This window comes from Filicampus tigris, chromosome 15 (genome assembly GCF_054856515.1).
Source record: "Filicampus tigris isolate MCC_2025a chromosome 15, RoL_Ftig_1.0, whole genome shotgun sequence".
Lineage (NCBI taxonomy): Eukaryota > Metazoa > Chordata > Actinopteri > Syngnathiformes > Syngnathidae > Filicampus > Filicampus tigris.
The window spans coordinates 17,130,508-17,151,463 of NC_141231.1; the positions used below are offsets into that span (position 1 = coordinate 17,130,508).

General features: G+C 38.7%; 1 protein-coding gene across 1 annotated transcript; it reads left to right on the forward strand.

The window, feature by feature from the left end:
- Window positions 1-1,276: 1,276 nt before the first annotated feature.
- musk (muscle, skeletal, receptor tyrosine kinase) lies at window positions 1,277-20,344 on the forward strand. The gene is made up of 17 exons (XM_086053443.1): window positions 1,277-1,358; window positions 4,373-4,499; window positions 5,158-5,309; window positions 5,439-5,566; window positions 5,637-5,778; window positions 6,688-6,812; window positions 8,565-8,724; window positions 9,116-9,122; window positions 11,025-11,288; window positions 11,674-11,867; window positions 12,030-12,053; window positions 12,141-12,229; window positions 14,294-14,468; window positions 15,015-15,201; window positions 15,265-15,456; window positions 15,629-15,777; window positions 19,644-20,344. The coding sequence occupies exons 1-17, from the start codon at window positions 1,277-1,279 to the stop codon at window positions 20,342-20,344; spliced, it is 2,898 nt and encodes a 965-aa protein (XP_085909569.1).
- The last annotated feature ends 612 nt before the right edge of the window (window positions 20,345-20,956 follow it).

A 20,956-nucleotide genomic window follows, 5' to 3' on the forward strand; every position in this document is an offset into this window, starting at 1 on the left:
TTACACTTTGAACTGTATTTTGCACAATATTCTACAATGTATTAGTCCATCCTTTTTTTTTTATTAACACAGTTGTATTTATAAAATATACATTTTCAATACAATGTCCTACATCCTGTACGTGTTGTGTATATGAGGTTTTTGCAATAAAGCTGACTTCCCCCTCTCTGAACAAGTTCAGTAATACACAAAACGTATGGATTGATGTTTCAATAAATGGGTAGAAATTTAAATTTGACTTATATTGTTCACTTTGTCCGTGTTCCGCTTTTTTTTTTTTTTCTTCTTTTTTTTTTTTTGTGCTTTTATGGAGCATTACTTTTGTAGTATTCAGCCAATAAAGAACCAGAAACGGAAAGGCACACATTTCCAGCATTGTCATTATTAGAGCTATAGCACCATCCAGTGGTTGAACCATGTTTACAACCTGTTTTGACCGAGAGGGCATTCTGGGGACCTCTGTTAGCTCAGTTGCCTACTTAGGCCTTCAGCACACCAATATTTATGACATGCCTCACGTTGTTAAACATTATAGAAATCACATACAGTAAATTATCAGGTCAAATGTCAGGCTCTCTGAGAACAAAACGTCACCTGAAAGACAATAGCTGTATCTCATCACCGTCCAAAATTAGTCAGACTAATCTCTCAAATGTACAACAATAGATCACTACATCTCAAGTAGGAAGGATGAAAAGCAGATGAAGTGCCATTCCTTTCCTAAAATAAATCCCAGCATAAAGTCTGCAGGCAACAGGTGGACACAAGGCCTCCTGCGCCACATCTGTCAAATAGTAAATATGTGTCATGTGCTTTCCAGTACTTCCTTTTGAAGAATATATACTCAACAAATAATGAATATACAGTAAGTATAACTTGGTAAGATGTTCATTAACCGATTTCCCGTTACTTATAATACTATCCGTCACTACGTAGAATTGTGTCTTGTACCTCTTGTTGTCCCTACAACTGTAAACTTTAGTCTTCACTCTGTGACTTCATGACTCAAACTTATAAACAGTGGAGTGGTTCTGCAACACTGGAGCTTTTGGAGCTTTGAGAGTGGCTCCAAACTGTGTGGCCGACTGCATGTGAGGATAGCTAGCAGCTGCTGCTGTCACTCACAATGTTAACACGTATTGAGTGAGCTGGTCAGTGTTAAGCATGGCTGTCTGACTACTACGGTACATACTGAAGAAACTAGAAGGTATGGGAATATAAACACAGGCTTTAGAATATAAGAAACCGGGCCCAGGTGGCTCATTTCTGAGCCAAGATGAAGACTATTGGGCTCATTTCAGTCTTGAATATCGTCTCTCTTCTGGTTTTGGTCAGCTTGAGTCATGGCATCCAGAGAGGTAAGCGGCTCGAGCCTCCATATGCTACATGTTTTTAAAGTGACTTTTGAAGCAACCTTAATTATCGGTTCACATAGCGAAGCTGAAAGTTACATATCTTTCCCTTGCAATATTGTAATTAATTACCGCAGCAAAATGTACAAGTGAAAGGAAACATCATGATGTTCTCTGGCTACTGTTTGTTTGCTAAAGGCTTCAAATGTGTGTCACCCTGAGATCACCAGCTGACCACCACATCCTGCAAGGGCAAGGGGGAAGGTGTTTATTGAGCAACATAGTGTAGATGCAACAAAATTGAATGGTGGAGAATATTTACTGAATGGAAATGTGCAGCAGCATGGCCTGGTTGGTTGTTTTCTCATATAGCTTAACTGCCCTGTTTAGTTAGCATTGTTAGCATTATGTAAAAAAAACAAAAAAAACCATAAGGTTTTTTTTTTTTTTAATGTTTTTTAATCCGGGCCAGGCTTCTGAATCCCCGTCAATAAGAAAATGTTATCATCTGAATTTTAATAAGAGGTCCACCATTGAGAAATACGTTTGGATTCAATATTTGTTGTAGCTGATACACACACGATAACACAAAAGTGAATCATACAAATGAAGATACAATGGCTCAGACAAAAAAAAAGTGTCATTTCAGACACACTCTACTCGGATATTGAGATACTGTTCAAGCAAGGTGGTTCACACTCAAAATATGATAGATACAAAACTTAATGTAATATAGTCAGGTGTCTAAGTCATGATTTTGTTTTTGCTAAATATATTTGAATAGAATTGTTTTGGTTTTTTTAATCACCAAATCAGTAATTCTGAATTTTTTTCACAACAATTTTATTTTTGTTAAAAATACATTGAAAATACATGATTACGAACAGAGAAGGTAACTTTGCGGTATTTAATTACATTTTTGCCCAAAGTTGCTTATATGATTTTTTACGGTTTAGTTGCAATGAATATAGCAAAACAAAACTTTGTTGGACGTGTGTTTAAGGCTTTTCGGACATTCTTAAACACGTTGGCCTCTTTTACACAAAGGCTGAGGTTAAAGATCCTGCAAAATTGCTGCATCAGAGACATCAATGAAGACCCGGCAATTATTTGACATTGATTCTAAGATGGAACTGTGAAGCGAAGCAAGAGCCTGCTGCGGCTTTCACACAGCATCATATGATTGCAAAATTGAACGTGAGCTGTTGTCAGGGTCAGAAGCCACTCATGTGTCCGACACCGTAATCATGCACTGCCTGACAAAAAAAAGTGAATTCCAACAGAAAGCAATCCCTCCATCTTTCTGACTGAACAAATGCCATGCATAAAATTAATGTCGACTGTCCCCAATGCAGACTCAAGCCAGATAGAAGTGTTTTTTTGTCATTTTTATTCCCGTCAAAACACTGTTCAACCATGGAAATTCTGCTTCTGTTTTGCATTGGCAATAATCAAATCGTGAATTTACTATTAATCTTGATCTAATAATCATCTGCAAATGGATTGAATTACACATCGGAAATTCCTGTAAAAGTCAACATGATATATTAAGCGTGTTTGTAAGATGGTTGTGATTTTAAAAGCTGATTTCACAGTGATTAGATGGATGACAAGTAGTGTGTTTTTGCTGAATTTTGTTGGCTCTTTTTACCACCTATAATTCAAAAAGTGTGAGCAAACATTGCAAAGATTCTCGTTACTTTGAACCTGCAGTTCCTGACTCAATTCTGCTGCTTTTATTACAACTTGACAAACAGTTACTCATAAGCTAACATCTGATTCTCTGCCCGGGGAATAAATTGTAAATAACCACAAAGACCAAATGAAACGGAAGTTCAATGCTATTAACGTGCTCTATAAACAAACAACAGCGTTTTTTCCCTTCTTTTTTTTTCCACCAATGGTGACCTTCTAGATCTGACAACAGTATAGCCCAGGATTAACACTACACTGTAAGAAACAACAAGATCAGTTTACTTTAAAAAATATGGAAACTTGTTGCCTTACAAATAATAAGTAAACTTAACTTGAACTCCTTATGTTCAAACAAGCTGTTAATATTGAGTGCACAGTACTACTACCACCAACTTAACTATTTTACTTGATTGTTTTAAGTCTGCAATGCTAATTTTCAATTAATTGTAGTATGTAGTATGTAGTATGTAGTATGAGTATGTAATCATAGTGCTAACATATTCGTTTTAAATCAGGAATACTAACTTTGAATTAATAAAATGTGACTCACTAATGCGAAAATGCAACTTAAGGTGTACGTTGCTCCGTAGCCCTTAAAGCTAAATGCTAATATCAACAAGTAAACACAGGCTTGCTTGTACTTAGGTTATTATTATTATTTCATGTATTTTAAACCATAACGTAAAAGCTAACAGCGCGATATGTTTGACCTCGATTAGGGTTATTGTGTTGAAACCTCAATGCGATTTCACATTAGCTTTTAAATTTCAGTAGCCCCTTTTCAGCAGCGGTGACCAACAGTTTATCCCAAACAAAATAAATCTCATCCTTTCCTATTCATTCCTGGTCTTTAACATTCTCTTTTTGTTTTCATTAATTCTGTCTCCCCTTTATATTCTCTTCTGCTCATGAGTTCGCACAAAGTTTAATGCAAACCTGATGTCTGCGATCAGATAGACGTGGATGCGATTTCATCCTTCTGCTACTAGCACTGTCCATGTTTGTCTTGGTGTCCTTCACAATATATTCCCCAGACAAAAAATAAATATCTGACCACTGATACTGTGTGGCTTTCTCTTTACAGATCATCTGATAAGTCATTCTCACTTCCTGTTATAAATGAGGCGTTTCACATTGTGTCAATGGAATAACTGTAGGATGACTTAATTCTCACTGAAATAATGTTCGTAAAATGCAACACGAAAACAGATTTCTATCCTCAAATTAAAAACTAGCTTGATTTCTCCAGATGCGATCCGGTCGCATAAGATGCAGACTTTGAAATAGAATGTGAGTTTGCTGACGGTTGCATACTTTCGTTCTAGCACCAAGTATTGTTAGATTATTGGAGACAGTGGATGTACTACTGGATCACAACGCAACCTTCATCTGTGAGGTAGAATCCCGACCTTCAGCAGTTATCACGTGGACTAAGAATAACCAGCCAATAATGTAAGTTGACTTTTTTTAACATCTTTTGCTACAGCACTCCATCTCTGCTAAAATGTTTTTTGCAGTATGATCTTAAAACTAATCATGCAATATGTTCTATGTTTACACACAGCAGGCTCTATGCGCGGTGATTTGATTCGACTGTCATGAGTCATGACGTCCCTTTCAGCAATCTCTTGCTATTTTTTGGCTTTGTCACCCAGTTTCAATTCAACTTAATCATCTATTCAAACCAATGCTAAAGTTCTCTGTTGATGTATGTGCATCTGTCATTGCCTTTTTGTGTTTACGCCTGATATATGGAGGAATGCTTTTTATGCACATGTTGGTTTCCTGTGGTGTGCATTACAAAAGTTTGACAGCCATCTCGTGGGATTCATGGACATACAAATATATTTTGAATCATCAAAGGAAATGCTGTTTCCATGTAAACAAGGCCTTGGAGAGCTCAGGACCTTCACCAGTCCAATACTTCCACGTTGTCAGAATCCCATGCATTTCAAGCTATTATCACTGGTAGCAATACGCACTTAATAGCAAAATTTAGAAAGCCTTGAACAAAAGATTTAACCTTTGAGAGAAAGAATGCAGAAGTTGTCGTTATGGAGCGTTGGCAAAGTTGTAATTGGTCGTTCATTGTCCTTTTCTGTCCTATTAGGTACTATGACTCCAGGTACCTTACTCGCGAACAGGGACAACTTCTCCTTATCACTCACGCTAGAGAGAACGACAATGGAGAGTACTGCTGCCTTGCCAGTAATGGAATTGGAGAGCCAGCCAAGAGCTGTGGAGCGCTCCAGTTAAAAATGAGTATGTCTGCTTCACATTAAAAAATGACGCAAAACACTTTCGATTGTAGCAGTCCAAACTATCAATCAACAATGATGACAGAAAAATTTCAGGGGGCCTGAAATGAATGTATTTCCCTTGCTGAACCAGAGCCACAAATCAAGCGCCACCCAACAAATGTGACCCTTCTGGTTGAATCCAAAGCAGTATTACCATGTGTTACCATTGGTAACCCAAAACCATACATCAACTGGCTTAAAGACGATGAGCTTGTTAAGGTAAAGTTGAACGTTCTCTACTTTTGTCTTTGTGATGTAATCATTCTAACAAAATGTCAACCTCACACAGGTCAATGACCGTGTCAATATTCTTGACTATGGTGCACTGAAGATCAACTATATTCAAAAGGAAGATGCAGGACAATATCTATGTGTGGCGGAAAATAGCTTTGGTCGGGCATTTTCCAAGATTGCCACCATTGAAGTGCAAGGTAAGTATTCAACCTTGGTTTTTGTAGGTCTCAGGCTGTTAGATGTGCCTGCAACTTTTGCTCCACCTGGGTGACACATACAACCAGGGCTGCTTCGCTAAAAGGTTGTAGGGGGATTATTTAAGCCATTTTTTCAAAATAGCACATTAACCAAATAAAACATTGACGCTGTTGCCAGGCCTGATGGGCGTTTCATGAGTTTTCGTGCATGTTTAGACCCTCACAAGTAGTGTTGCTTTACTGGTGAATAGCATGTTGCGATGGCAAAAGCTTTTCAAGAAAATTCATGAACTTTGTGTTGCAATATCATTAACCAACTCTTCACTCATATTCACACTTATGGGCAATTTAGAGTCTACATTCAAGCAAACATGCACACCAGTAGAAAATCCACACAAGCACGGGTAGAATACAGAAATGCCGCAGTGAAGGCTAGAGCCAAGATTCGAACCCCAGACCTCTGAATTGTGAGGCAGACGTGCTGCCTAGTTAACTCGTATAAATCATTTTATTTTGTGTGGCTGTTACGATCTACATCAACAAATGTAGACACACTGTGTTGTGCTTGCCTGACATATTTGGTGCAGATGTTAGGGCTGGGCAACTTATAACTCTGCCATTGGTACATTTATTTGGCAACCTCATGTCAAACTCATCCTAGCTCTACCCTGAGCAGAGCTTTAATTAGCAGGAAAAAACATAACACATGGTGCTGTAAAAAAGAAGACATTGCTTATTCCTTTACTGTTGTAGCCAAGTTTTCAGGATGCCAAAAAATGAGGCAGTGCAGCCAAGTGTCTCTTAGTCATTTCCATATACTGAAAAAATAACTGTGAACACACGGGACCTCTTCTATGCATTCGTTTTTTTATATTTTGTATGTGTGTGGTCTGTCTATGACATGTGCAGCTCCAGCACGAATCCTGAGAGTTCCCAAGGAGAAGAGAGTAGCGTATGGCAGCCAAATATCTCTGGAGTGTAATGCCACTGGAAACCCGATCCCCACCATCACCTGGTTAGAAAATGGGAATACAGTGAGTGTACTGCATGGCGCTCCAGACTCATGCAGCAAACTGTCTGATGGTTTGAACAGATTTCCATTTTTTTTTTTTTATACAATTTTAACACATTGACACATGATGGTCACAGCTTAGGTTATAATGCAATCTCAATGTTACAATATTGGATTTTTAACTTGTTAATGACTATTTTAACTGTCGTAAAGTAGTTCACAAGGTCTGTGCATGCAAATTTAAGTAAATGTGCCAAATTTGCAAAGGTTTGCACTTGCTTATCATTGAAAAATGATGATGAAATACAAATGTGGTAGAGAATTCCTGGCCTAAAAACAGTGAGGGACCCTGATATTGGTTGATAGTTGAAGTATTTTTTGTATTGGGATCAACGATTTTGCAAGGCTGATTTTGTTTGGACATCAGACAACTTGTGAGACATTTTTGTTCACTCTGACTCACCAAAAGGATATCCAAAGTTAAATGCTTCGTGTTAATGTGTCAGTACATCTACATACTTATAATAGTCCCACTGGGATACACATAACACACATGGATAACACGGACCACATCAGTAAGTACACTCACAGCATACATTGCAAATTAATCCAAGCATTGACAAAGCTAATAATTTGATTGACACTGTCACTGAGGTATTTAAGTGGTGGTTGATGAGTGCATAATACACAAAACTCAAAATAACTGAATCGAGATTAGTGACTCAGTGAGCTGGATTCCGAATTGAGTTTCAAGTCTCAAGGGAGGGATGGTTCGTCACAATCGTCTTGTGCAACTTTCAGATATCTAGACAAGGCAGTTTTCTTGACTCATGCCAACAACAAGCTCTCATTTTTTAAAGTCCAAGTGTGGATTTGTTAGCACACCCCACCCCACCCAAAAGCAATGTTTTAAGTTTTCAATTGGCATGAAAACACAAAATCATTTAAACCATTTTTCTTTGGATTTTCGTGGCGTTTATGGGGTCGTAGTTCACCCATCTTTTTAAGAGACATTGTACTAAATGGTTTGAACTGTAGTGAATATGCATTTTAATGAAATGATTCATTGTTCACTGTCATTTGTAATGTAATTCGAGCATAGTTTAGGCGCAACTAAAAATGATGTTGCCAGCAAAGCAAGACGAGTTTAATTGGGGAATTGTGGGCAGACATAGACATATGTTTTGGCAGGCTTGTTAAAAAAATGATTACTTGCCAGTGATGCTTGTAAATATGTCTTGTGTGTGCGTCTGCTCATGTGTGTGTGTGTTAAAATGTTTCCTGGCAGCCTATTAATGCAATTTATTTCAGCAACGCTGGCTCAATTAATCCCAAAAACAGGCCATGGGATACAAAAACTGTAGGCAACTCTCAATATAAACAACACACTAAAGTTTGGTGTCACTACAAACATATGTCGTGGATCCCTTTATAAAAAAAAAAAAAAAATGCATGTTAGTTAGTTAATATTGCACAATGTTTGCCAGTGCAGACTTTTTATCAATATGGCAACTGCATCGTTGCTCCCTTGCAACCAATTTAATCGAGACAACATCCAATTACTTTGTGGAGGTCTTTGGAGATTTGTTAAAAATGGACTGGTAGCGCATAGATATGATGTAATTATTTTTTTATTCTTAACCTTTTACGACCAGATATATTTTCTTAAAGATTTAGACATGACACTCACTAATGTGAAAAGCCACCATCTGACCACCACATATGAAAATGATATACTGTATTCCAATGACTGTCTGTTTCCCGTCCTTTCAAGATCTCTGGTGCATCAGTCGATGAGACCTTGGTGGGAGAAGTGGTTTTGTCGGTTCTACGGGTGACCGTGAACAAGCCGGCTCTTTACACGTGCTTGGCCTCAAACAGACACAACGCTGGGGCCAACACTGTCAAAGCAACCGCTCGAGTGACTGTCGCAGGTGAGCATTTCATTCTACACTTGGATCTTTGAATACATTGTTGAGTTTATCTGAGAAGCATCCACTATTTAACGCTGACTCTTGTGTTATGTTAGCTGCTAGCCTGTTTGACGCGGTTTCAGCTGTTTTTTTCCTGGGCCATTTGTTTCTTTTTTAACATCACCCCACCCCAGGCACACAACACTCACCTCAAAGAAAACACATGCTGACCTGTTTGTTAAGTCCCTCCACAGACCTCTGCTAAACCTATGACATGGTTCGATGAAGACCATGTTTGATTTTCTCTTCCAAAAAAGACTAAATCCTATGCCTCTGCTTTCTTTCTTCCCACTTCTGGTCATGCTGGTTCTCCTTCAACCAACATCTTGTGGACATTGCCACTTTCCTATAGAATGGAGGTAAGTCATTGGAATGTACCCTTAGTGCAACCCTTCTTGTGTCTTAATCCTGTAAAGTTACACAGTGGTTAAATTTACGCTGGAAGCTCAGCCTCAGAATTACCAAGGGGTTCAATATATCCCTCAAGGGTTTTGGTTTTCTGATGTGTTTGGTCTTTCATTCACTGCTTTTTAGGTCACTGAATGATTATGCTTTGTATAATCTAAGACAGTGTAGCCTATGTACTTTCTAATCCCCTTTTAGCTTTTCTCTTTTGTGTACCTGAAAATATACGGTTTACTTATATGACCTAAGAATGTTAATCTCCCTATGTGAGCCAATTCTATTTTGGGACTATTTTCATTTTGTATATAGTATATTGTTGACCTGTACAAAACAATTGCCGATTGTCGGACTGACGGACTTTTGACGGATTTAAGTCCGATGAATTCACGATTATCATTCGGTTCGTCATGAAAAATGATGGACTGAGAAATGACGGACCAGCAAAATTTATTAAAATGCCCACCTCTGTTCAAATATTAGTTATTGAATCAAACCAAGGCATCCGCTTACCCCAGCTGACTTAACGCCAAAGGCGTCCTACACCTTGGACTGGTCGTTATTCATTAGCAGGGCCCATATAGAGGCAGACAACCATTACATTGGTCCGTCACCGATTGGGGATGGAGCCTATGCTGTGCGCACCAAAATCGGGGGAATGTACTGCTACACCATCATTGACCCTCACGAAACCATCTGGTTGTACTCAGTCTAAAGATGTCGCGTTGAGAATCTGCTTCCAGTACGCTTTGTCTGTCACTAATATTGACATACTGACAGGGAGCCGCTCCTGATGTCAGCATATGGTGCGAGTTGAATGTGAACTTTGCTAAACCTCAACATGACCACAATTACCACATGCAGACTGTGAAACTGCAGACTGGATGAGGGGAATGAGGAGAAATATTTTGTGACACTATTCAGATTTATCCTTCACTACAATCCTCTTACTACTGTAGTCACACATTTACAGTAACTGCTGCCTGCAATGTTTCTGAAATAGAAACAAAGGAAACGACGGTTTATGTGATCAGGGCTCAAAAGAGAGCAGAAGACCAGCTTTGCATTGCCACATCTGGACACTGGATGCAGACAAGAGTCATGGGAAAGGTATTAGCGAGATAACGGTCATGGTGGGATTTGTTAGATTTACGTGTTAGTTTTATGTTGATGGTTTGATTTAATAACTAACTAGCCTCCCCAGGAGGCAACATCTGGAGTTTGTCAGAGTGACTGTAGATGGCAGTTCAGAACGACATCATATGTGAAACAAATGCAGATTGTTACCGTTTGCCTACAGAATCACCAACACATTTTCTGTTACTGTTCAAAACATTATCCAACCAGTTTTAGTACTTTTAAACACTTTTAATTAAATAAAATGTAAAAAGTTGATCAGACAATTACCTGACCCAATTCATAATGGAGAAAAAAAATAAAGGAATGAAATACAGTAGCATTTAATTTGCTGACTTTGGGTTAGAACTAGAAGCATTGTACACCCTGGAATGGTCGCATGGCACATATAGACAAATAAGCATTCACACTCATATTCACGCCAATGGACAATGTGGAGTCATCAGTTAACCACATATAAATGTATGTTTTGGGAATTTGAGTGGAAGGACGACAAAACTCATGCAAAAACAGGGCTAAAATGCAAACTCCACATCGGACGTCCAGAGCCGAGATTTGACCCAAAACTTCAGAACTGTGATTTAGACGTTCTAACCACTCATCTTCCAAGGGAATTTTTTTCAAGTTTTATATTTGAATGAAATCTAAATATATTCCGAAAAATATGACTTTTCATGCAAACATTTAGTCTGAATGTGTGTCTCCCCCACATTTCTCGACAGGCTCTACAAGGGCGTTGCCGGCTTCTGTAGTGCCTATCGTGGGGACGTGTGCCGCACCATTTTAAGGGAAGATTCACTTGTTTTCTTCAACACCTCCATCTCTGACCCTGAGGACACGCAAGAGTACCTGATTCAGAGCTGGTGGACCGAGTTTGAAGGACTCAGCCGACTCTGTGGCCCTGAAGTGCGTTCACTACTCTGTCATACCTCCTTCCCGGACTGTAATCCGTCAGGGTTGGGACCTGCGCCTAAGCCTGTCTGCAGGTAACCTACTTGGTTTTCAATATATATATATATATATATATATATATATATATATGTTCTATTTGCAAATATACTTAGAATTATTAATGAATTGATATAACTAAAAATGCCAAGAATCTGTGCAAAGGTAAAAGGAATTTTAATTGGTCCTTACTGCTTCCTCCCAAGCTGGTTTCTCAGTGCACAAAGCAAGCTCATAAATGTATCATTAGTCTAATAATAGCACAATTGCCAGTCATTCTTAACAAACTGTTTTCAAATCAATTAAAACAAAAAATATTAGCCCGTATCTCACTGAGCAGTTGTTAGCGAACGTAGCATTTTTTTCAAAAACCGAATGGTAGCGGTGCAATGAATGATAAACTTTGTTGGTCTTTTCCAACAGGGAACATTGCCTTGCAGTGAAGGAGCTGTATTGTCATAAGGAATGGATGATACTGGAAGGCAGCATGTCCGTCCAGCCCGGACTCTTCGGTTCTGTCGCAGACTCCCACACACCCCGTTTGTTGTTGCCCAAATGTCAAACTTTACCCAGTCTCCATTCGGACCCTGATGCCTGTACTCGTGTTCCTTTTGTGGGTAAGTCGTCAGTCATGAAAACACCTCAGCATGAACATGTTTTAAAAAAAATTCATTTCACCTAATGATAACCATTTCCACTGACAAATGTCTTTCTTCTGATGACCTTTCTGCTTTCAAGATGCAATTTAAGATGATTAATCTAACTTTTCTATATTTCAGACATCAAGACAGACCAAATGACAAGTAAGTGTTAAATATTGTCCAATTAAAATTCTCACTGTTCAAAGAAAACAATATTAACCTTATAAGCTTTCTGTTTCCTATCAATAGCAACATGTTACAGAGACAGAGGGCGTTTCTACCAGGGTAGCATGAATGTGACAAGCTCAGGGATACCCTGTCAGCCGTGGGATCAACAGGTACTCATCTACAAGTGTGTACTTTGTGTACCGTAGTAGAAATACTGAAATCCAAAATACATGCCCGCATGTCATTAACACAGGATGGGAGATGCATTTAATAATGACTAAATATTTGAGATTGTATAATTCAGTAGTGTTTAAAGTCACAATCTGTTGAAAGGTTATAGATTTTGTGAATGATTTTCAATTATTCTATTTGAGAATTGAATGCAGGGAGTCAAACATACACACTGCATTTTTTTTTTAGTCATAAGAAAACTAAATGAAAAGAAATTCAATTTATAGAATTCTAAAATGCAGAACATAATATTCAAATGAATTTGTTACTTTCTGACCTCTAATATTTATCATTTGATGTCAATTTTTTTTCACTCAAAACAAGAAAATAAAGGAGTTGGCTTCACTATTGCATGGACATATGGGAATACTCACTTCTGTCATCCAATGATGCAAAGTATTCCATTTGTAACAAGCTTAAATTCAATTTAGTCCACTACGACTAGTCAGACGTGTCTGTGTTTTCTAGCGTACATTTGTGGCTCTTTCTCGGAAAGAAATGACATAAAAATGGGTCATGTACAAACACTCCCGATGGCCTAAAAGCTCCTTTATGTTTTTATGGCTTTGCTCGGTCAAAATAGTCTCTTTGGATGAACTTGTGCTTCTCTCCTGTGCAGTTTGTGCGTGTCTGTATGTGTGATTGTGTTTGCCAGGTCAGCAGAAAGGGAGGGTCTTGTCCTGTCACATCCTGCTTCTGGAAGCAATTAGCTTTCACACGCAAATCCTGCGCCGACTATCGCTAAGACAGACGCTCACTCGTTTACTCACAGACCTGCACATGCATGTATTGTACATTTGTATGGATATAATGACATGATTTGAAATGACGCAATCCTCAGGAAACAGTAGAGACGCTGCTTTCCCTCATAGTTTGAAGATTGGAGAAAAAAAAAAAAAAAGTTTCAAATTTACTCTGATTAATATTGCGTTTGTGAAATAAGAATTGCATCGATGGTGTGTTGATGTTGGTGAGCAAAGGCATATGATAACAATATAAGGTATAAAACCAACTTGGATAAAGCAATGTTCAGTAATTCAAGCGAGAGTTTTTTTTCGACAATATGTAGCTTGTCGTGGCTGAATATTTTTATCATGGGAAAAGCTTTTAAAGTGTATTATGCACACTTTCACACCCAAATGCTTTGTGCGGCTCCAATATGTTGAGCATGTTTAGCAGTGTAGCCTTTTGCGTGCCTTTTAAGTTTTTTCTAACGAAGCCCTGCAGCCAAATTTCCCTTTGAATCATTGAAACTACTGCCAATGTTACATAGCGTTTCACAATCCTTCATCCCTTGTCACCCCAGTAATGCAGTGACACGTTATGAGGTAATGTTTTACATCTGTCTACAATCTTCACATCTTATTAGGATTTCTCACATTATTTGACGACTCTAGCTAGGGGTGGGCGAAATAATCAATTTTTAGACTTAACAATTCTTCGATAATTAGGCCTGACTCGTGATATTGGCATTGTTTACGTTGCATCAATGCACCATATGTTCAATGTTTAGGTTGGTCCTTTGACCCATTATCAAAACATAACTTTCTCCATTGGCCCTGAAGAAGGTCTCCAAAGGTCCTTAAAAGTGGATAAAGCCTGTGTAAACTGTTCCTTTTATTTGACTCTCTTGATCACTTAAAGCACGCCTTTTCTCTTACCCCGCTATAAATTCAGTCAACACAGAACCAGAGAAAAAAGTATGTTTTTTTTTTTTGCAACAGATACAGTTTAAAGTGCGGAAGGATTAGCCTCAGAAATGTTGCTGAACTACACCGCCATATTATGTAATGTGTTCTAAACATTGACACAATTGCAACAGCGTTGAAATATTGACTGGATATAGGATGGAAAACAAACATATGGTACAGTTCACACACAGCTCAGTTTTCAGTAGTGCCTCTTGACTGAGTGAAAATGTCATTTCCCCTCGCATATTAAAATTAGTATCGTTTAAAAAAAAAAACATAATTCGTCCGTATATTCTATATCTCTTTTTATAGGTTCCTCACCAGCACCGCTTGTCTGTGGATGCCATTCCAGAATTAAAAAACTCTGCTAACAACTGTAGAAACCCAGCAGGAATCAGCGACAAGCCATGGTGCTACACCTCAAATCCCAACATACTCTGGGAGTATTGTGCTGTACCTCAGTGTGGGGAAGCAGGTGCCGGATCAGGTAACTGCCGTATTGTTCGCTCTTTCTCAAGAATAACATTTGAGGTGGTTGCCTCAAACTTTCCAAACAGACGCAGAAAACTGCCAATTAGGGTGGCCAATTATTGCACTTCACATGTGACATTATAAAAGACCTTGGAGCAAACATCTGTTAGATTAGGCCTCTTTAGCACACCTAATTAGATAGGTGACTTGAGCTAGTAGTTGTATTAAGTTCATTTTGTCTTCCTTGTTATCTATATTTTGGTTGAGCTAGGCTTGAAATAATGTCATGCACGGGCGCTTTTTTTTTGGCGGGGGTTCGACGGAATGCAAGGACGGAAGCGCTTTAAAAGGAACGCGACGGGCGGGGTCGGAGGACGATCATTTTTATGAATAAGGACGGAGGGACGAGGACGGGAGGGTACCCAAGGCGGAAAGAAATGGTCAAGTGCCCAGCTCTGCATATTTGTGTTATCACTGTTATTGTTACGTACCAATCCTTTTTATCATTTTTGATAATAAGACTTTCCGCTTTTGGTGACATTTTGATTTGAATCATCTTCAGGCTCTGTGACAGTGGTTAAGCAAGAGCCTGCAGGCCCTCGTCACCTCCCCCCCACGACAGCATCGTCTCCAGCATATTCCATGTCCGTCATCGTTATCATTCTGATTGTACTTGCGACTGCGGTCTTCCTCACCATTGTGATTCTCGCATGTCGCAGACGGAGAAAACAATGGAGACAACAGAAGCGGTAAAAGCAAAATGTGATGGGGAGTTCTTTACTGCACAATACTAAATTATTTCTTATGTGCAGGGCAATGGAGACCCCAGCCATGACTGCTCTCCCATCAGAGCTCCTACTGGACCGACTGCACCCGAACCCCATGTACCAACGGGTTCCTTTGCTCCTCAATTCCAAACTGCTGGCCCTTGAATACCCCAGGAATAATATCCAATATGTTCGAGATATTGGAGAGGGAGCCTTCGGGAGAGTTTTTCAAGCAAGGTAAGATTGAGCCATGAACCTGAAGTAAATGTATGAAAACAAAGGCTGCAGTCACAGCAAATTCCGGTCTTCAAGTCTTTTTCAAGACTTCTAGTCTTGAAAATATCCTTTCGGCTTTTATATGTGTACAGTGCATACGTTCTTGAATAATTGAACATACCATTTTTTGCAGAGCCCCAGGCTTGCTACCGATGGAATCTTTTACAATGGTGGCTGTAAAGATGCTCAAGGAAGAAGCGTCAGCAGACATGCAGAATGATTTTCAGAGAGAGGCAGCACTCATGGCTGAATTTGACCATTCCAACATTGTGCGACTTCTAGGTGAGTGTACGCATGTGGGATGAAACCAAGATTTACACCTGGACTTCTCATTGTGTGACTGAGTATCCACTTAAAAAGGCAGTAAGACCAAGCGCAATTTGCGGCAGTGGTCGAGGCAGCCTTCACGTCACTTCCGCTTATATCACGACCGCTGCCTCATGTACGCCTCCATCGAGGCAGCTTCCTTTGCATTTCCTCCTCCTGCCGGGAGATTTCACAACTCCATTCCACCTGGTGCCGTTAACTTTTCTCATTCCACTGAATCGAATGTTTTTATGAACGGCTTCTTTTTGTTCGAATATTGATACTTATTTTTGTTAGTGTTCAATATACACGATTATACTCTGATAGAGGCATACAACAGGGAGACATGGCTCAGTGGTAGAGTGGTCATTTCCAAACCCTATGGTTGTGGGTTTCGATACCCAGTACTTGCGACCATGTCGAAGTGTCCTAGGGCAAGATACTGAACAATCAGACATACAATACAATAGCACATAGTAAGGTGTTTTTTGGGGGAAAAAAAAAAAAAAAACCCAGATCATTTCTAGTAAGGCATTTTTGAGGAAAAAACGACCATGAATAGAAAGCCGTTTCTTTTTTTTAAAAAAAATGTTTTTTTGATTGTGTATAAGGCGTTTTTGTGAAAAAACGGCCATGTAAAATAAGGCGTTTTTTGGTAAAAAAAAAAAAAAAAGAACGACGTTGATATGTCGACAACGTGTATTCATAGTTCATTATATCAAACAATATTGAATGTGAAAATATGAGACGAACAAGAAGTTCAGCTGAACGCTATTGAAGGCTGGAATCGAACCCTGGTCATCCATGTCACAGTCATCTTCTCTAACCACTCAACTATGGTCATCTTGCTGCTGACCAGCTGTTATAATAGAAACAAAGTGTTAGCATCATGTTGACCGCATCATTCGAAGACATTGTTTGATAGGAAATGAGACGACCATGTAAGGCGTTCTTTGTGAAAAAAAAAAACGACCAAGTATAGTAAGGCCTTTTTGCGAAACAAACCCACCATGTATAGTAAGGTGTTTTTTTGTGAAGTAAAATGACCATGTAAGGCGTTTTTAGTGGAAAAAAACGACCATGTATAGTAAGTCGTTTTTTGTGAAAAAAAAAAAAAAAATGACCGTGTATAGTAAGGCGTATTTTGTGAATAAAAACAACCATGTATAGTAAGGTTTTTTTTGTGAAAAAAAAAAAAAAAAACTAAACGACTGAAATGTCGACAATGTGTAATCATAACTGATTGTATCAAACTATATTAAGGGTGAAAATATGAGACAAACAAGAAGCTCAGCTGAAAGCTGTCTAATGCTGGAATCGCACCCTGGTCATCCCAGTCACAGTAATCTGTTCTAACCACTCAACTATGGTCATCTTGCTGCTGACCTGTTGTTATAATAGAAACAAAGTTTTATCATCATGTTTAATGCAAAGGAATTGTTTGATAGGAAATGAGACGACCATGTAGAGTAAGGCGTTTTTTATGAAAAAAAACGACCATGTAAGTATAGTAAGGTGTTTTTTTGCGAAAAAAAAAAAAAAAATCATGTATAGTAAGGCGTTTTTTGTGGGAAAAAAAAATGTAAGTTGTTTTTTGGCCCAAAAAAAAATTTTTAAAAAACACTTTGAGATGTCGACATTGTGTGATCATGATTTATTATATCAAACAATATTAAATGTGAAAATGAGACGAACAAGAGGTTCAGCTGAAAGCTGTCTAATGCTGGAATTGAACCCTGGTGATCCAAGTCACAATCATCTGTTCTAACCACTCAACTATGGTCATCTTGCTGCTGACTTGATGTTATAATAGAAGCAAAGTGTTATCATCATGTTGAATGCTAACGCATTCAAATTAATTGTTTGATAGGAAATGAGACGACCATGTATAGTAAGGCGTTTTTGTGAAAAAAAAAAAAAAAAAGTATTGTATGGCGTTTTTTGTGAAAAAATGACCATCTATAGTAAGGCGTTTTTTATTTTTTTAAAAAACGACCATGTATAGTAAGGCGTTTTTGTGAAAAAAACCCCCAAACAAAACGACTGAGATGTCGACAATGGGTAATCATAATTAATTATATCAAACAATATTTAACGTGAAAATATGAAACAAACAAGAAGCCCAGGTGAAAGCTGTCTAATGCAGGAACTGAACCCTAGTCGTCCAAGTGACAGACATCTGTTCTAACCACTCAACTACGGTCACCTTGCTGGTAATCTGTTGTTAATTAATTATATCAAACAATATTTAACGTGAAAATATGAAAAACAAGAAGCCCATGTGAATGCTGTCTAATGCAGGAACGGAACCCTAATCATCCAAGTCACAGACATCTGTTCTAACCACTCAACTACGGTCACCTTGCTGGTAATCTGTTGTTATATTAGAAACAAAATGTCATCATCATGTTTAATGCATTCAAGGTAAACCTAACCCCAACCCTAACCCTAAACAATATTAAATGTGAAAATATGAGACTAACAAGAAGTTCAGCTGAAAGCTGGAATCAAACCCTGGTCATCCATGTCACAGTCATCTGCTCTAACCACTCAACTATGGCCGTCTTGCTGATGACCAGCTGTTATAATAGAAACAAAGTGTTAGCATCATGTCGAACGCTAACGAATGCATCATTGGAAGGCGTTGTTTGATAGAAAATGAGATGACCATGTATAGTAGGGCGTTTTTTGTGAAAAAAAAAACCCAACCATGTATAGGAAAGCGTTTTTTGTGAAAAAAAAAAAAACAACCATGTAAAGTAAGGAGAAAAAAAGTGACCCTGTATAGTAAGCCATTTTTTGTCAATAAAAACGACCATGTATAGTAAGACTTTTTTGGTGAAAAACAAAAAACAACCATGTAAGGTTTTTTGTGAAAAAAACAACAACCAGTATAAGAAGGCACATACTCATTGTGGAATCGATTTGTTCAGTTAAAATGTTTGCTTTATTTCATTGTAGAGGTATAAAAGTCCCATCGACAGAAAAACATACATTACTCCTAAAACGTTATATATATTGCAATGGTATTGGTTTATTGGGAAATTTCATGGTGAACCTAGAAGACACAAAACCTTGACAGGTAAACGTATGTCCTTTTTAATTCATGTGTCCAACTGTTCCATTTTTCAGGTTTTTTTACAACTTGCTTTTCACTAACAAGATGAACAGCAAGCTTTTAAACGACAGTTTGTTGTTTTTGGGGGTAGTTCCCAAGGTCAGATGTCCGCTTAGGTCACATTCTGTGATGCTGTCTAAACACTGAACAGCTGGAAATGGGCATCCAAGGGAGAAGGTCGAAAAAATGTTCACCTGTGAATGTTTTAGTGCATTTTAGGTTGATCCTGAAATTTTTCAAAACTAAATGTCCCTACTCTTTTTGTAAGTAGTAAAAATACATAATAAAAATGGACTGCTCAGGGCAAAATAATTCTTTTTAAAATTCTGCATTTCCTGGAAGTAAAGGGAGACTCAGAAGAACACAAGGATGATTTATAAAATTGGTTACGGATACAGTCACTGAGCTATTAATGCAAAACTGTAGATCCACTATGTGCCGAGTTTATTTGTGAACGTGCACACATCACAGATGGTTTTGTCTCTGTTTATGTCTACACCGAATGTTTATTTACCTTTTCCCCGTGAATGAAACCATTCTATGATATACCGTAGAAGAGAAAATAACTTTAGTCATCGAGATTAGTGACATCACTAATGTGCTTATGTGGCTGAGTGTCCATGTTTGTCCTCGCAAACTTCCGCGGTGGGAACTCGCTGAGCTCAAATGATCAAAAGTGAACTAAAAAAAAAAAAAAAAAAGTCTGTGTGCTTTCGTTCCGCAGGTGTATGTGCAGTGGGTAAACCCATGTGCCTGATGTTTGAGTACATGGCCCACGGTGACCTCAACGAGTTCCTGCGTCGCCGTTCGCCGACGCGATCGGTGCGAACGATCAGCCGTGCGAGCCTGTCCGGTCGCAGTTTTTCTTCAGAGATGGAAGCTGGGTCCCTCTCTTGCCCCGAGCAACTGTCAATGTCCAAACAGATCGCCGCCGGGATGGCCTACCTATCGGAACGCAAGTTCGTCCATCGAGACCTTGCGACAAGAAACTGCCTAGTTGGGGAGGAAATGGTGGTGAAGATTGCCGATTTCGGCCTCTCCAGGAACATATACTCAGCTGATTACTACAAAGCCAATGAAAATGACGCCATACCGATCCGCTGGATGCCCCCAGAGTCTATTTTCTATAACCGTTACACCACTGAATCAGATGTGTGGGCCTATGGCGTGGTGTTATGGGAGATCTTCTCCCACGGCATGCAGCCATACTATGGCATGGGACATGAGGAAGTCATTTACTATGTCAGGGATGGGCATATCCTTTCCTGCCCTGAAAACTGCCCGCTGGAGCTCTATAATCTAATGAGGCTTTGTTGGAGCACACACCCAACCGATCGGCCCAGCTTCAGCAGTATACATCGAATTCTGGAGCGGATGCATCAAAACATGCAGGGCGCAAATGATGATACTGAGGATGACTGTTAATTGTTTTATAACGCCGAAAAGACATAACTCATTAGGCTGATACACACAGAATATTGATATTCTGAGGCTGTATAGTGAGTAATTTACGCAACAAGAAACCCAAAACATCTTTTGTATTTTATCAAAGTACATGCAGAGGTAGCCAAAAATAATGTTTACACACATCAGTGAAAGGAAAACTTGCATCAATATTGTAGTAAGACATCACAAAATGATTACAAGTTACTTTTGGCCTCTAAAATTACAAGAGGTGCTCGAAGTGGTAGCAATTAGCTTCCTGACATTTACATTATGTGGACGTCGGACGACTACTTGGGTAATGTCGGGCAGAGTGTCCGATGGGATTGTTGTACATGCATTTTCGCCCCGCTAAACACCCTAAAGAAGGGATGTCAAACAAATTACTGTCACGGGCCACATCATAGTTTTATGGATTTCTTCAAAGGGCCATTATGACAGTGAATCCATTTTTTGTTTGTCTCATATTATCACAGTACACAACAAAATGATGGATCACAAGTCAGTGAAGAAAAACGTTTGATTAACTATTTTTGGTTATTTTAAGAGGCCGATTAGTAAAAAAAAAAAAATTGCAATATCATAAAGTTATTA

Coding starts and splice junctions, on each gene's coding strand:
- musk (XM_086053443.1), top strand. CDS start 1,277: ATGAAGACTATTGGGCTCATTTCAGTCTTGAATATCGTCTCTCTTCTG. Junction 4,500..5,157: donor AAGAATAACCAGCCAATAAT/GTAAGTTGACTT, acceptor CTGTCCTATTAG/GTACTATGACTCCAGGTACC. Junction 14,469..15,014: donor GGAAGCAGGTGCCGGATCAG/GTAACTGCCGTA, acceptor AATCATCTTCAG/GCTCTGTGACAGTGGTTAAG.